Raw genomic sequence first — 17,060 nt, forward strand, 5'->3', positions numbered from 1 at the left:
TGCGACGACTAGTTTTCCTGGTCACCCTCTAGTGAACGTGGCCGCATCGGCGACAGTGAGCGACGTCGCGGAGAATGTGAACGGCGGGTAGATGGAGCGGAACGGGACGACGGTGACGTAGGCGGCGGTTGGTCATAAAAGCGGCTTGATTGGCTGGGATAATTGGAGGCGACCTGCGGTCGCTGCACACGGTTGCAGTAGCGTGCTACGTGACCGACGCAACCACAAGCAAAGCAGATGGGGCGATTGTCCGCAGTGCGCCATCGGTTCGCGGGTCCCATCCATGTCGAAGTACGCGATGGGCGAGCCGGCTGCTGATTAAACTGCATAGTGGGTGGCACACGGGGCACGTGGATGACGTCGGTATATGTAGGCGGCACAGTTTCTTCGAAGGCCTGGGGTCTGGCGATGGTTTCGGTGTAACCAAGGGGGCCAGTCACAGGAATCGGTGGGGGTGGCCTGGCGACAACTTGGGCGTAACTGAGTGGTGTAGATACTGGAGGCGGCTGGTGGTATTCTGGAACGACCTCCGCAATTTCCTGCTGAATGGCTTGGCGTAGAGGAGGCAAAAGTGTGCTTGACGACTGTTCAGCACGTTGCGGGGAAGCAAAGGCCAGTAAAGAGACCTGGCGGGCAACTTCCTCACGCACGAATGACTTTATTTCAGCGAGCAAAGCGGTGTGGTCAGGAAGTGTTGACAAGGCCGAGAGATCAGCGTCACGTGAGGGTGGTCGACGGGTCATCGAGCGCTGCCGTCGCAGCTCCTCGTAACTTTGGCATAGTGTAATGATCTCTGCCACAGTGCGAGGGTTCTTGGCCAGGAGCATGGTGAAGGCATCGTCGGCGATGCCTTTAGAACATGGGTAATTCTGTCGGCCTCTGGCATGCTCGCGTCGACTTTCTTGCACAAGTCAAGGATGTCCTCTATGTAACTTGTGAAGGACTCACCGGTCTGCTGTGCTCGTTCACGTAACCGCTGTTCGGCTTGCAGCTTACGAACGGCAGGACGGCCGAACACGTCGACGACGGTGGTTTTGAAAGCGGACCAAGTGGGGAAATCGGATGCGTGGTTGTTGTACCACATGCTGGCCACACCCGCAAGGTAGAAAACTAGGTTGCCGAGTTTACCTGCCTCGTCCCAATGATTGCGGACGCTGACGCGTTCGTACATAGCGAGCCAGTCCTCGACGTCGGTGTCATCCGCGCCGGTGAAGACAGAAGGGTCGCGGATGCGGGGGACACCGGAACATGGCGTCGGCGCAGGAGGAAGCGTTTGCTGTGCGGCGTCTTGGTGCATGGTAGAAGGCACGGTGCGGGATCGAAGCTCCAGGGGCATCGAATGCTAACCGAAGGTGTTAGAAGGGCACAGCACTCTCCACCAAATTGTTGAGACGTTTACTGGCGGACACTTGTCGACGATGCTTAACAGCGACAGTCAATGCGGGTACCGACTCTCTGCACGAGCTGCTCTTCTTTTTGCTAAAAAAGGGCAACCCACTAGAAGGCGCTCAAGAGGACGACCCACTGTTCGAAGGCTTCGCCACAATATATATATATATATATATATATATATATATATATATATATATATATATATATATATATATATATATATATATATATATGCCATATCAATCGTAAACACGCGAGTCACGCCTATGCGACGTTGGTTGTACACACACGTTGTCTATTTGTTGGTAACGTGTTCTGTTATGTGTAGTCGGAGGCAGGAAAAAAACCATGCCACGATAACCGACGCGTGGAGGCAGATTTACTCTGCGACTGAAAAAACAGTCAAGCTCATGACGTTCATGGTTCAGGCTCATGCCGTGCAGTGACGGTGGCGCCGCCAACCTCCCAATTTGTGACGACGGTCTAGAGCGCGCGCTCATTGGTGCAAGCTTTTCTGCAACTGCTTTTAAGGTGGATATGTCGCTGCCTTCTGAACTTGCAAGCGCCTACAGATATAAGCGGAGCTCATATCTTGGTTTCCTTAATCATGTGTGCGCATTAACATCTTCAGGGCTGAAGTGACGCTATTTACTGGCATCCTCAACTTCAAAGATGCTTGTAATCTCCAACAGTCTCCTATAGTTTTCTATCTTTTGAAGCTGCTTTGAGCTTGTCTTTTGTGTTTTATTTTTACGCGAAAATAAGTTTCCGATGCCAATAAACGCCTGAACCACTGCTAGCGGCCATATGATATATATATATATATATATATATAATCTTCCGCATGCTGCACCTTGCTATACTGAACGCGCCTTCCCCATTTTGTGTGTCTTTGCAGTCTGGCCTGCCAATTGCCCGTCGTGCCCGCCTTCCTACCTTCTATCCTTTCTCGGCCCCTGGAAGGACCCCGCGTCTACCCAGGAACTCCCGCTGTACGTTGTAAACCCCCTGGTTAACCCTAAGCTCCCGGCCGACGTGACCCGAGACAGGCGCCTCCAAGATGGCAGCGTTCGTAGCAAAGCAGATGATGGGCAGCAAGCTCAATGCCGTCAAAGGTCAGTGCCTCTCGTTTATGCACTCACTTGTTGTTGACTGTACTGGTCCCAGTGATGTCCTGGCCTTGCTTTCGTCACTGGGATCAGACGCTCCGAAAAAGGAAGTAACAGAGAGAGAGGAGGGAGAAAGAGAGAAGGCGGAGAGTTTAACCAAAACGAAAGTATATCTGTCTGGTTCACTAATCTATGCAGGGAGGAAAAAAAAGGAAAATAAAAAACCCAGTACATGCACCTAAGACGACTCGATGGAGAAAAACATGTTTTTTTTGCTTCTCTGTGGATGTATGAGGGAGCAAGGAACACGAGCTGTGGCTTTAGGTGCCATTGCTGCAGGCGCAGTCTTCATTTTCTACTCCTGTGTTCACGTGGTCTCCGGTTTCGTTGACCGCCTAAAAGAGGACGCTACAACGGGATATTGTAGAGTTACGTCTCATGACGTCATTCCAGAACTTCCAACACCATGATGACGTCACGATTTCCGTGATTTCTGACTTAATCGTTCGACGATTATTTTCTGCATCGCCCGTCTCCGACGCCGGCCAAATTTCCCATTTGATGAAGAAGTGGGGCCTTGCACCTGAAAAGGAGAGAGAAAGAGAGGAGGCAGATATAGATGAACGGTGAACGTGAGCTCGTGCGTGTGTGGTATCATGCTTTACAAAGGCACTCGCACGAGCCTGTAGTTGTTTTCAGTCTGCACAAAAAACACATTCTGAGTCGATGGTCGCGGTCCCGTGCAGTTGTCAATGAGCAGTCCCTGGACGATTATTCAGTAACATGGTACCAGCCCTGGCGAAAAGAACTGTTAAGGCGTCTCGCCTGAAAACTCACCCGCTAACTCTTCGTAATTTGTGGTAGAAAAATTATCTGATCTGACAATTTCATGTCTGCAAAGAGCCGCTCCACCAAGTGCTGACATCCACGAGCATTCGAAAAATACGTTGCTCCTATGAACAACAATTTATCTACTAAGTATCTCCTCAATAACCACAAAATATTTAAGCAATCATGTTTTCATCTACAGTCATTTTAAGGAATGTGCCTTTGCCATTCTTTCAAGTTTTTTTATGGAAAACCTAAACTTTTTCGTGGGTAATACTTCGAGAAAACAATGCTATTAAGTCGATTTTACCCACAAAAGCCGTTTATGCCGGCAGTAAAAAACTTTCGTATTCAGAGAGAGAGAGAGAGAATGGTTATGTGAAAGGTACAATTGTTTAAGTGAAAAACGATGGTTGATTTGCTACCCTGCACTGGAGAAGAGGTAAGGGGAATAGGAAGGTGGGGAAGGAAAGGAACTAATGTAAAAAAATGTATTTCAAAAACTATCGAAAAATAGAAAAAGAAAAAAAAAAACAGAATAAACCCATGCCATGAATTTACCAGAGATTTTACTAATGTTGTTACCCCCCCTACACACACACTCCAGCACAGCTGTGCATCATGGGTGAACCGAAAACTCTGCTTGGTGAAGTGAAGCTCGCGGAACTTGTGCAAGAAACAGGAAAAGAAAGAGAAAATAAAGAGAATAAGAGAGAGATGGAAAGAAGGCGATAGAAAAAAGAAAGCTAATAAGATAAAAAAGAGAATAAAACAAAATAACGTAGAAAGACGCAGAAAACAAGAGAAAACCCGAGAGAAGCAGAAGTGGATAAAACAGAGCGCAAAAAGGGAAAAGAAAAAAAATAAAAACAAACAAAGAGAAAGCGAGAGAGAAAGAAATGGAAGAAAAATAAGGGTAAGAAGAGTGAGAAAAAAAAGGAATAGTAGTGAGAGAAAGAAAGAAATAAAGCACAACAGATACAAAAACAGAGAAAACGCGAGAGGAAAGTCTGAAAAAAAAAAAGAAATGAAGAAATCCAGCCAATTCAGTTCTTTCTTGAGGCTTGTAATCGCGGTTGCGAGGCTACCATAATTTCGTTTTTTTCGCTGTCAGCAACCTCCCCTACTAAAGTGATTTAAGGAGGGCCTTTTATAATCAACGCAGCTATCTAAACAGAATAAAGTACCACTGTTGCTAAATACACGAGGGAGGTCAGCGTGGCGACTTCTGGCCGATATCACCTCCTCACAGTTTTTATGAAGGACAGTCTGGTCTAGCAACAAATATTTTTTATCATAAATTGTTTGTGTAGAAGAGGTTAACCGCGCAGGCAGCCCCCGCTGCACCAATTTTATGCAAACGTTAGGTAGCAAAGTTTCGCCGCCATGAAACAAAAATAAAACAGACAATTCATACATAAACGGTACTCAGCAAATTATGTAGGTCGTTCTTCTTAAATCAAGCAGAATTTCTTTTAGATGGAGCTCAATATATCCTTTGCGTAACCAAAATCAATGGCGAGGTTTGGAATGCCAGCATCTGGGAGGATAATAGTCTTTGTAATAAGCCAGTCTATCATTCCCTACGCTTTTCTTCTGTCTGCAGCTCATCTATTTAAGAGATAGCTCAGTCGATCTCACGTGCTTCTCTTTTGTTATTTTCATTATGCGTTTGCTAAAGTCCGAATTTCAAGGTGCTGATGATGAAATCAGGACAGTAACACTGTAGGAAGTTCTGGCAGAAGTGGCGGCTTAAAGCTTCACTGTGTAAGAACGAAAGCAAGTTCGTGAACAAATTCTTGGACCTATACGCAAACAGTATGGTATCAATGATGAAGAGCGATAGTTAGACGCCACCCCTGAAACGATTCTGTCTTTCAGTGACACACTTTATACCTTGAAGTGTGAAGTTCGTCAAACCTTTTTTTGTTTGTTTTCGTAATTTGTCATCCGGTATCTCCTTGCCTTCCTGTCTCCCCTTACCTCTTCCCTAAATTTACTATATATCTTCAGGTTTACCTACCCACCTTCCGAGTTTTCTTCACTTTTTTGGGACGTTAAACCCCATATATCAATCAATTTTCTTCACTTCTCTATATTCCTCTATTTGTTGCTAAGAAAGCCTTGAAGGAAAATAAGTTATCACATTTGAAGCAGCAGTCCTTGAACTCACCTTTCGGGAAAAATATGCAGGAAGACAGCGACTTGTTCAGCGACGTGCGATTTTCTTAAACCCCGAATAACAGGCTGTTTCACAAAACCTGTATGTTCGACACTTCGCCATGTATTTTGTACATTGCGCAATCTGTGTATTCACACAAGGCAGACCATTACACAGATCGTCATATCGATATGAGATTTGCAATCTACTTACCATTTTCTTCCACTCTACAATTAAATGTCTTCAAGAATATTTCTACAGATTGTAGCGGTGAATATTCGTCCCCAAAGCACGGGAGCGCAATTTAACTACGCTAAGTATCCGTTGTTTCAGATAACAGCGCTCCCTTGGTGTATGAAGTGGTACCTTAAGGCCCCTAAACAGCCTCTTAAAAATACCAGAAACGAGTGCGTTATTTTCTCTTAGTGTTACTCTTCTTTGCGGCACGATGCATGACGCCAGCAGTTTGCAAACGTGCCGTCGGTATGAAATAAGTGCTCCATTGGTCAAGATGGAGAGATATCAGTTGGTAATTATCTCTCACCCTGCTTTGCCATGTAGTCGCGTGCCTGTTCTGCCTTGTCTCGCATGACTTTCGAGCGCGATCAACTCATTTCACTTCGTTTTCTACCTTTTCGACTGTGCTAGCGGGGATATCACGAAAAGCGCGAAATCCTGAATGACTCAATGCTCGGCGCTGTTTTATGAAGAAATGAGAGGCGAGAAAAAAGGAGCGCTTGCACGAAGCGCAGTGAAGCTGGGAAAGAAAGTGCTTCACTTCACTTTCACTTTTATTTCCTTAAAGGTACCCTCAAATGGGACATTACATAATGGGCGGGATAATGGGCGGGTTGATAATTGTAGTTACATATGTACATAATAACATGTTCATATTTATACATACATAACAATTATACACAAAGAATAATATATACATTCATAACATATGCACAATAACCACATATGCATATAACTAGTATTCACATATACTTGTAAGAATAAATTAGTGTTTAAGCTTTCCATCGAATGATGATGGGCAGGTGATATCAGTGATAAAACTGGGCAGGCCGTTCCGCTCAGTTGATGAACGGAAGGATGCTGAGAAGGTTGCAGTGTGTCGTAGTAGTGTTGTCTCTCCTTAGTAAAGCTGTCTGTAGTAGTAGTAGTAGTAGTAGCAGTAGTAGTAGTAGTAGTAGTAGTAGTAGTATTAATGCTGCATCTCCTTTAAACTCCAAGTGGTTTAGATGCACTTTAAAAGGTGGCGTAGCCTATAGGCTGCACAGTTGAGGTCTTGATCTCGATCAGGCATTACTCATTCGCTCTTGCCGAATAGAAGTTACTGCGTGGTTCAAAGAAATTTCGACACTCGTGACACTGGTCGTTTAGTGCACCTCGGCAAAAGCTTATTGCATGGCCGCACGCCATCGCAACCACAGCTTTTATTCGACTGTCGCCAGCGAACTTATTATTTAGGACGCTTCGCGACAACATGCCACAACAGCTAATGCACTATGCGATTCATTCCCCTCGCGAACGTTCGAAGCGATACTATCGTGCACCCACAAAGGTTGAACGCATCGGGAGATATACTGTTGATTCAGGTTCGAAACAGTCACCGAAGTAGGCAGTTGGTGAGCCTCTAAAGCAAGGACAGGCGAACCGCGTGTTGCATGTGGCCCGCTGACCTCTCGCTTGCGACCTGCGGCTCAGACATTGAAGTCGTCGTTTTATTTTTTTTTCATGACATTGTGACTGACTGTGACACTGCTAAAATGGTCCGCACATTCTTTTTTTGACTCTCGCTCACTGGATTTCGTGTCGACTGGTTGTGCCCCCGCGATCTCCGACGACAGCGCCGATCTGGCCGACTGGCTCGCCTTATACGCCATCTCCTGACGCCGACAAGAGCTTTCGCTGAGTGGTGCCTCGTTCTCGGACTTCTGCGACCGTGTTCATCTTTCCTATCTTCGCCTTACTTCCGTATGTGGCTGTCCCTGCGCCTCTCTTCCTCCCTCCGCCTCTCTCTATCTCTATACCTTTAATTCCTCTCTATCCTTTTTAATCCCTCCTTACCGCTATCTCCTGCGAAGAACTGTGGAGGTGCCCTCCATTGAAAGAGGCAGTAAAAGAACTGTGCTTATTTCTTCCTTTTCTCCTTTCAAAGTCACTTATTTCGCCTATCCTGATTAATAACTTGTTATGAGAGTAAGATTCACAAGCGAGACAAGTCTTGAGCAGTTTTGTTCGTGGCACACGATGCGGCCACTTTTAATGTTGAAACTTAAACATGTAACGAAAATTCCATAGGTGTCAGATTCTAAATTTTTGTAGACACGTAGCGCCACCTGTCGGTGCAGTATTAGGTAGTGCAAAGTCCAACTACCTTGCCCGGTTTGCTCCGGAACCACGTGCAACCAGCGAATATGAAACTACAATATAGCTTAACAATGCTTGTTAACGTATTTAACACTCATATGAAGAGCTATGAATTTCTCTCTTCTAGTCGGACGTGCCACCAAACCACCATAAAATCTTGTTGTGTCACTCGCCAGAACGACGGTGTAAACGAAGGCCGATGCTACAGAACGAACGTTGATGGGCTTGCCTCGTAATTGATGTCGTACGATGCTCACTTGTACTTGCGAGGTGCAGCGAGCCGAAATAACAAACCTTTGTTTTTTGGTGCTGCGCACACAGTTTTCTTTTATGAGCGTTCAACGTTTCTGAATCGTAGAATGGTGAAAGATGCGTGCTTTCCAGATCCCTAGTTTTTAGGAAACCACGCGTCGACGCGATTGAAGAACAGGTTTTGTTCTGGCCTGTGCACATTCGCTTTTCGACCCCTCTCTTTGCACTACACAGTTAGGGGCAAGGCTGCGATGAGAGAACCGGTTCCAGTATTTTCCGTAGCGCCGCCTGCACAGAGTCTAACGTCTATATACTTAATTATGGGCTTCCAGATTTCGGTCATTGCATGTATTGGCATCGACATGCTTTTACTTACTTCTATGAACTAAAGGCACCTGGCCACCCGTTTATTATTATTATTATTATTATTATTATTATTATTATTATTATTATTATTATTATTATTATTATTATTATTATCATTATTATTATTATATTTTTTACTCATACGTGTCGAAGTCTTCATTTTTTCTTCCTTATCTTCTTTCCTCTTTCTCCCCTCTTATCTTTATTTCCCCTGTTTCTTCCCTCCCCCTGAAAGAGTGAGCAGGCGTTATGCCCCTCCAGGTGGCAGTTACCAGCTTGCTCTCTCCTTCTTTCCCTTGTGTTCTTGTGTATCTGTTTATGCAAATCAAATAAATAAATAATTTTCGAAAGTTCAGGTTGAATTCCGTCAAGAAAACGACTCATGCATGAAATATGAAAAGGGACTTCTCACAAATGGCAATATTAGCTGACATTTTGTTCCAAATCACCCCCTGCTTCCCATTTATTCACTCTCGCGGCCCTTCGCGGGACTAATTTTGGCAAATGCGACACGTTAGCTGATGCGAGTTTGAGACCCCTAGCTGTCACAGAGCAACTTATTTTTTTTTCTGTGTTTTCTAATGCTTCCGTTCGGCCTAACGGCACTAGATGCATTGCGAAAAGCGTTCAACATTATCTTAATTACAGAAAAGGAAGTATGTTCTCAAATAAGAACAGAGAAACTACAAATAGAACCTGATTAGATTTTTTTTCACGCGGTCATTGTAGTGGGAAGTACCACTAACAACAGGGTACCGTACATACTTTCCACTTCGCGTAAAACCATGGTGCTTTCAGCAACTCTTCCTTGAAAAAGAGGGTACGTCGGCTTCATACCCTGCGCGTCATTACAGGATGCGTAAACTCATTGTATTGTGACGTTTTCTTTTTTTTTACCGCCACTCATGAACGCGTCTGTATAAATCGACCAGTCAGCTCCACAATTTGAAAAGTAAGAAAAGACGCGTCGCTTAAGTCGCCCGTCTTTTGCTCGTAGGGACCAAAACCATGTAACTGGTGGATGCTGCGATTAAGAGCCGATGGTCTCTACAGTCTAGAAACGTGTATACTGATGTGTGGCTCTACGGATTATTAAATCCCGACGTCTGGACGTGAACATGTAACCGAGAAATAAAATCTCGTCTGACTGCAATGAAATTCGTGACGTCGGCATACTGGCGAGAATTAACGAGTGGATCAATGTTTCATCGCCTCTTTTTTTTTAGTATCTGGCCGTATAAAAGCAAGAGACCACTATCCCAAACTTCGATACGAGTTCCCACCTTTCTTATTATTGGCAGCGTGCCTGGAAAGCTATCACGAAGCTTTCGTCGCCGCAATGCGACGCCCCGCCGTAGCACGTTTTTGCTTCTCTTGCATGCGGGCGCGGTTCGCACAGCCGCGGTTGCCGCATTTCGATCGCGCCGAAACGCAAACACCCGAGCTGCGTGCCGAGATTTGGCTGGCTGTTAAATAACCACAGCTGGGGTCCCAGTCGATGGCCAAACGTCCACTGCGTCATTGCTTTGAATTGTTCTCATTGTGGGCTTTGTGATGCTGTAGCTTTCCTCTTTGTTCCGGAGTGTTTATCTCGTCCGTTCACGCTCGCCCTTGTTTGTCCTGTGTCCCGGCGTGCCATTTTGTGCGGAATATCGTGTGCTCGGAAACGCGATATCAAGAAGTTGTGCACAATTGCAACACATTGTTCCCATAATCTCGTGTTGGATTACTGTCGACTCGCTGTTGGATATGAGTAGCTCTTGCACGTTTAAATACTTGCTAATCTTCATCCAAGTAAACCAAAACTTCAGAAGATGGAGGCTTGAACAAATGACAAGAACTTGCCAGTCTGCAGGCATGCTTGGCAGTCGCTGCTTAACTTTTGAAGGCATCGTAACTGAATGCTCTGAAAGTTTAGTAAAATGAGCAAAACATCAGTTTCGAACATTGCGTTTATTTTTCCAGTGTCACAAGACAATTTGTATTCAGGCACTAGCTTCACAGACAGTGTCTACAACTTCATTTGTCGTCGTCACCAAGTGTCGGGTAGCGAGCTGGGTGCGACCTTAGTTATTCTCCGTGGTTTCTTCTTTCTTTATTTCTCTTTTTATAGCTTTCCCAACTTACAAATTGGTTTCATGCATTGTTCGTAAAGGAACGTGCCAACGCGTACGCCTGCACAGACCCAATGTACCTTGTAAATATTTTGCTACATCACTCGCACCGATCCCGCAGCATGCCAGTTCTCGCGTGAAGAGTTAAGCGGCCCGCCGTTGTCAGGATGAAAGTGATGCTTCGGAGTACTGAAATAAGGGAAGCAAGCCATTTTAATCAGAATTTAAGTCCTGTCCGCCTGGCAAGATCTCTGAACTGGTCGTTGTGCGCTACCGTCACTCTTCTAATCTGCTTAACTGTAATTTAATCAAAACACGCTGGAGTCCAGCACGAGCAGCGCACGTACCCTGAATACTCCATCATGTTCTTAAAAAGCTGCTCCGCTGCTTTCCTTTTTGTTTTTTTGTTTTGCGCTGTGCTGAAATTATTTTGCCACATTGCTGCTATATTTTTGAGCTGGTTCACTTAAGAGAACCTTGAAACAAAGCTTGGGCATCGTGTTCGTTCTTGGCAAAAACATTATATCGCAATCAACTTACACGCACCCACGATCCGGGCTACTTTCCCTCTCTCACTCTTTCAACGTTCCATCACAGCAGCTTACTGAAAAATAGTACACAGTATTTTAGCAATGGTTTAATGAACTCAGTCTCTCTCACGAATTTCTGTGTGCAGCAGTTTGCATTTACTATGGTTAAGAATGTGATCAAGTATGGAAGTGGTGTTGACACCATTAGAAGCTGTACAGAATTTGTATATGCTGTACTTGAAAAGGAGCGGAGTGGTGCACATACTCTCGGGAGCTACGAGCCCTTGAGCTGGAGAGGCAAAAAGAGGTAGAGAAATAGTTTCATGATCACTACAGACGTCAGGTATGCATGGCGTCTTACTTCACGGAAGGTGTTTAAGAATAAGAGCATTTTGGGAAGTCAATTAGCGTATATAACCACCGATAGGGATTCCACGACCGCTGGCTAAGAATAAGAAAGCCCATTGCAACACTGGATATGGTTGACGCAAGCCTGTCGTCATCCGCGACCATAACACTCACGCGCACACAACCAGGGTGATGAGCTAATGCAATCTTCACTTTGCAAACAGTGTAACACGCAAGAAGGCATTATGTCGCCATCTCGCGCTCTAAGTCTAAAGATATCCGAGCTTTGCTCTGATTTTACTAAAGCCCGCTTTTGCGCTACGGGTACCAGCATGAGGCGCGAAATCTGTAGAAAAGAGATTGAAGACAAATATAGTCAAAATAGTCTTTTTTTTCACAGGGTATGTAATATAATCTACTAGTCTGTTATGAACATGCAGTCTGTTTTTTTTTTACTAGAATTGATTTGTAGATGCGATAAGTTCAACTTCTAAACAAGCCTTTTCAAACAGTTTAGAAAATCACGTGACACAACACACGCACTACAGCTTGCACAGTGGCTCTTTAAGGATGAAATGGACCTCACAAAATCGAGCTCTGCTGCGAAATCAATTACAAGCTATGAAGCGTGGAAACTTGGGCAAGTTGGTAGGACATAACCCAATGTAGGAACAGCGCAACCCAGAAGTAGTTACTTCGTAACTACGGAAGCGAAAAAACAAAGACAGAAAAGAGCGCTCTTTTGTGTACTCGCTTTTTCGCTTCCGTAGTTACAAAGTAACTACGTCTAGATTGCACTGTTCCTACATTCAGCAATTACAAGTGCTTTGACAACCATTTTATTAGAAACAATTAGATTGACACTTTAAGCAATCTCGAAAACTCGTCGACAAAGATATTAGGAGATAAACACTGAAAGTTCGGATTATTGTGGTCCAGTACAAAACTGACACCACTGTCAAGTGGAAGTGAAAAAAAATGGTCAAAGTGAAGGTAGTGATGGAATAAGAAATAGTCTTAGTAATAACAGAATGATTAAACAGATGCATTCACTGTAGTCACGCTTGAATACTAAAGTCTCAACATAGTTATTCAAGCTGGCCACATGGCAGTGGTGAAAATGGGTACTTAAAAATGTTTCTGAAATGGCGTCAGAGACTGTGGTTGTGACATGAGCTTTTGACGTTTAGCAAATGTTTTTTCAGAAGAGATGTTTGAATAGCCGGTAGCTTTTGCTAGTTACATTAAGTTCTCAGCTTCCCAGTGATTTTAAATGTGAAGCATTTCTTGGCAAACTTCGGCTTCTTTGACCATATCTATCTATCTATCTATCTATCTATCTATCTATCTATCTATCTATCTATCTATCTATCTATCTATCTATCTATCTATCTATCTATCTATCTATCTATCTATCTATCTATCTATCTATCTATCTATCTATCTATCTATCTATTTATGTATCTATTTATGTATCTATCTATGTTATCTATCTATCTATGTTATCTATCTATCTATGTATCTATCTATGTTATCTATCTTATCTATCTTATCTATCTTATCTATCTATGTTATCTATCTCTCTCTACGACATTTAGCTCTCTTGGCCATTTCGATAATTGAATCTATACCAAAATATTTATCGCATAGCATGACAGTAAGACGAACATCGGAAAAAATTGCTCACATCAAGACCAGGGCTATTCAGGAAGTTGCTGGCCCTGCCGTGCCTGTGAATTCGGTTCCCATCGAAACACGCACCATCACAAACTCAACTCGCTACCACAGATGAGTTGTGACGCTTGTGCATTTAAAACATCGCACAGTTCATCGTTGCAACATGGTGCATCTCACCAGAAACCTTGCGTATAGTGACGTCATAAACGTTTTGCTGCACAACTTCTGTGTGGTGTGCCTAGAGGATGTGCCGGTGATAGTCAATGAAGATTTCAACGTTTATGTACTTCGACGTGAAAATATGTGGCTTGTCACGTTTCTCGATGCCGAACTTCTCCTGTCGGATGTCACGTCGTTGGCTATTGAGTACACCTGTTTGTATAATATGGTTACTGCATTACTGTCAATTCAAGCACAATCGAACATGTTGGCTACCTTTTCCATGGCTCTTAAATCACCTAGCCTTACCTCATATAACAGCCCAATGTTTTCCTATCTCAGTGATTGCTTCGGCCTTGTGCCGAAACTGTGACAAATTTTTACTTCGAAATTTACCGAAATGTAAATATAATCCGAACGCCACAGTTCTTGTGAATCTTATTTTTTCTTTTATCAGGTAAGATTGCTTGCTAATAATTAGTATGAAGAAACAGAAGAGAAAAGCATAAAAGCTGACAAGAAGTTCACCACTTCATACTTTATGCTTGAAAAAGAAACGCGACCTATACAAATAAACACACCACAAGAAAAGGTACTGATTAACAAATAACAGAAAAAATTTAAAAATAGATATCATGGATGTTTTTTCTAAGAACTCCTAACATTATTATAATAAGAAGAAGAAAAAGAAGAACCACAAGAATTATTAAGAAACCCTAACAACAAACAAACGTACACAATGGTCATGCGTTATAACAGAAACAGTCTAAAAGTGTGCCTGTATCAGTGAGTACTAATGATGGAACGTATAACTCAAAGGGTGGTTGGTCTCACGAATGAACGGACCAATTTTTTTTAATAGCCGGGATGCTTTTTTTTGTATTGTGTTAAGCCAAAACATTTCCGTCAAGGGTTTTGGTGAGACGCAATCATGCAGCCTCCTAGTTTGATTGAAATGCTTATTCCCCTTACTCCCTTCCCCAGCCATGATTAAATTTCTTCTATCCGCATTCTCTTTTTCGGGGCGTGTATATCAACCCAAATAGCGTGGCCTTTTGGCACGAAATGGTTACACCATCATAAAATTACCCTTCTTCCCCCAAGGAGGAATTTCTAGGACTGGTTGTCAGGGAATCGTTATGTTAGACTGGGCAACGCCGTCGCGCAGCAAAACAACACTTGCGAGCGAAGGTTTGTCAACGCATCCAAACTAACCTGCCTCGCAAAACTCTTCGTCCATCAGTAGTTCCCCGTACACCATTGAGCAGCCGCCTTCGTAAACATCACCCTCATTAAGGCTACCTGGTGCTGTGCGCTCTTACGAGCAGTTATATAGAAAAAAAAACTCTTTCTTGAACGTAGGACGAAATGCTAGGGCTTGCGAGAATCATGCTTCGCGTGTGGCAAAGGTTTTTTTTTTTGCGGCTACGGCAAGCGTATAATGTGCCTCTCGTACGTCACATCGCGATATTGCTGTGGACACGCGAACTGATGCTGAAGGCCGGCTGATTCTGAAACGCCTATCGGTGGACGGGAGTACTTTTTTTATGCCTAACCAGAGAGTTATTCAGTGGCGTCGAAGCGAAAAGTATCGGAAACCGGGCTCGCACACGCGAATGGCGCACGCGCTGTGGAGCTTTGCATCTCGAAAGAAAAGTGGGGCATCTCGTAACTGAAACAGTGCCGGCCACGAAGGGGCCGAGTTTTTTTTTTTTTTGCTGACGAGTCCTCTGGAGCAAAATCTATGGTCTGGTTACGTCACGGTGAAAATAACAAATACTGCGTAGGCTATATCATTAGGGATTTTCGCCAAAACACTTTGCAATCTGCCTTTGTGATTCGCGGTCTGGCTGATGTCTTAAAGCGTCCTTTTGGAAGGGATATGAGTTCAGGTCTCTTTCTTCACACATTTATGGGGCTAACGAATTGATAACTCCGTTTCGGAGGATGCGTGTGTCCCTCATTTTTGATGATTGGCGGCAAGTAACACTAAGGATGCATCTTTTGAGCATAAGTGAAAGGACACAAGCATACTCCCAAAAATGCTTCAGCTTTCAAACAGCAAGTTGGTCAAAGCAAATTACTCTAGTTGTGGCTGTTTTTTAGTCTCTACAGATGATAGTTTGCAGTATTTCCCCCCAAAAAAATGTACTCCACGGTGCATGATCCATGGTGACAGAAAATCGGCAGAAATGTTGCAAACAGTCTGCATGCTCTCGTCGAGCAGGTGACTCATTGTCTGAGTAATTTTCGTAAAAAGTCCTCAAATCTTTTTGTAAAGGATTTTGGGCAGACCAACCGGGAACTAACGTTAACTATCAACTCTATCACTTCTTCAACATTTAGTGACAACTGCGTACTCACGAATTTGACAAATTAACGCAATACTGTGACGTTAAGAGGGTGTCATACAAAACTAGGCACACCACGTGGTGTGTGTGACAGGATGTATGCGCGTATGACTTCATGACGTCACTTTATGTGATCGCACAATAGCACCTGCTACCGCCCCAATAGTTTGTGACACACCTCACACATGATTATGTAGCTAAGGAATGCATCGTATGAAATCTGACTATGAAAATGAATATTTCCTCGCTACCCGAACAGAACAGATTGAAAATGCCTGCTTCCACACCACAATTCTGTCTCCAATAGGTGTCTTCACCACACCATAACAAGCAGCCAAAGTTACTGTGATCTATTTGTTCTCTCTTCTTAGCCACCACACAAGTAACCGCGTTTGTTTGTCATTGTCATGTACGAAAGGCTTGTCTTTGTACAATGCATGAAATGTCACTATTGCTTTTGTCGGCTTCTCCTTCATACTTTACAGCCATTAAGGAAGCCTGCTTTCGCGGCCACGCGATTGCATCACCTACAGTGACGGCGCGACAATTGTATCGCCTAGCGCAAGCGTATTTGTGCGAACACACGACTCCCTGAACCATAGCGAGCACCGCCTGGTACGCGCACAGGTTGTTCTGCAACCCCATTTATTCCATATTCATACAGCCTTTCTCTATCAGTAGTCAGCGACAAACGTCACATCTTCCTGTTAGTTTTTTTTTTTTTTGATGTTCGTGGGTGCGAGATCCTCCATTCGAGAAAACAGGGCTTTATTGTGGCGCCAGACTATTTTTGCTACCACATAAAAGGGGAATCATAACGCATGGAGAGAAGTTTCTCCCATAATAGGCAGAAGTATTTGAGATCACGTATTATCCATTGAGCTTGCCTCATTGCTTCGTTGCGCCGACGGAATGCCAAAGCAGGCTTTTTTCTATGTAAGCGATGGCACTGACATCACCGAAAATCTTCGTGAAAAGTGCGCCAGCCTAACCAAGTCTGTATACAGGCTTCCATCGTTTAGTGTGGGGTGTCGTTCTTCTTATTTATTTATTTTTTTTGCTTACACCAAGTTGAGTTCATTGGATTCTTATTTGAGACGCGACGTACGAGTTGAAGGCGTTGTCATTGGGTCGTAATGCCTGACAAAGAATGGGGTGCATGTTCCGTTCTGCTGATACGCTGTACGCTTCAGTGCAGCCTAGGCGTGAGACGCGTCTGAAAGAGCTGGAACGCCGTGTCGGGTATGACAATAGCAAGCATGTTTTTCTTTAAGCTTGTTCTGCTTTTGCCGTTGTGCTTTATTTTCGGTGCGTGCTGTCCTGGTGAATGGAACTATTCTTTCATCTGAAAGCGTCACAAAAACTGGCGAACCCGTCGTCAACGAAGAAAACAAAAA

The 17,060-nt window shown here is 43.9% G+C and overlaps 1 protein-coding gene across 2 annotated transcripts in view; it reads left to right on the forward strand.

The window, feature by feature from the left end:
* The window catches only part of cpx (synaptic transmission protein complexin), a 406,174-nt gene that overhangs the window by 248,947 nt on the left and 140,167 nt on the right, over positions 1–17,060 (forward strand). For both annotated transcript variants that reach the window (XM_037426904.2, XM_037426903.2), the window contains one exon: positions 2,291–2,507. In XM_037426904.2, coding sequence (XP_037282801.1) covers positions 2,453–2,507 — 55 coding nt within the window. In that variant the 5' untranslated portion in view covers positions 2,291–2,452. The remainder of the gene's footprint in view (positions 1–2,290; positions 2,508–17,060) is intronic.

This window comes from Rhipicephalus microplus, chromosome X (genome assembly GCF_043290135.1).
Source record: "Rhipicephalus microplus isolate Deutch F79 chromosome X, USDA_Rmic, whole genome shotgun sequence".
NCBI lineage: Eukaryota > Metazoa > Arthropoda > Arachnida > Ixodida > Ixodidae > Rhipicephalus > Rhipicephalus microplus.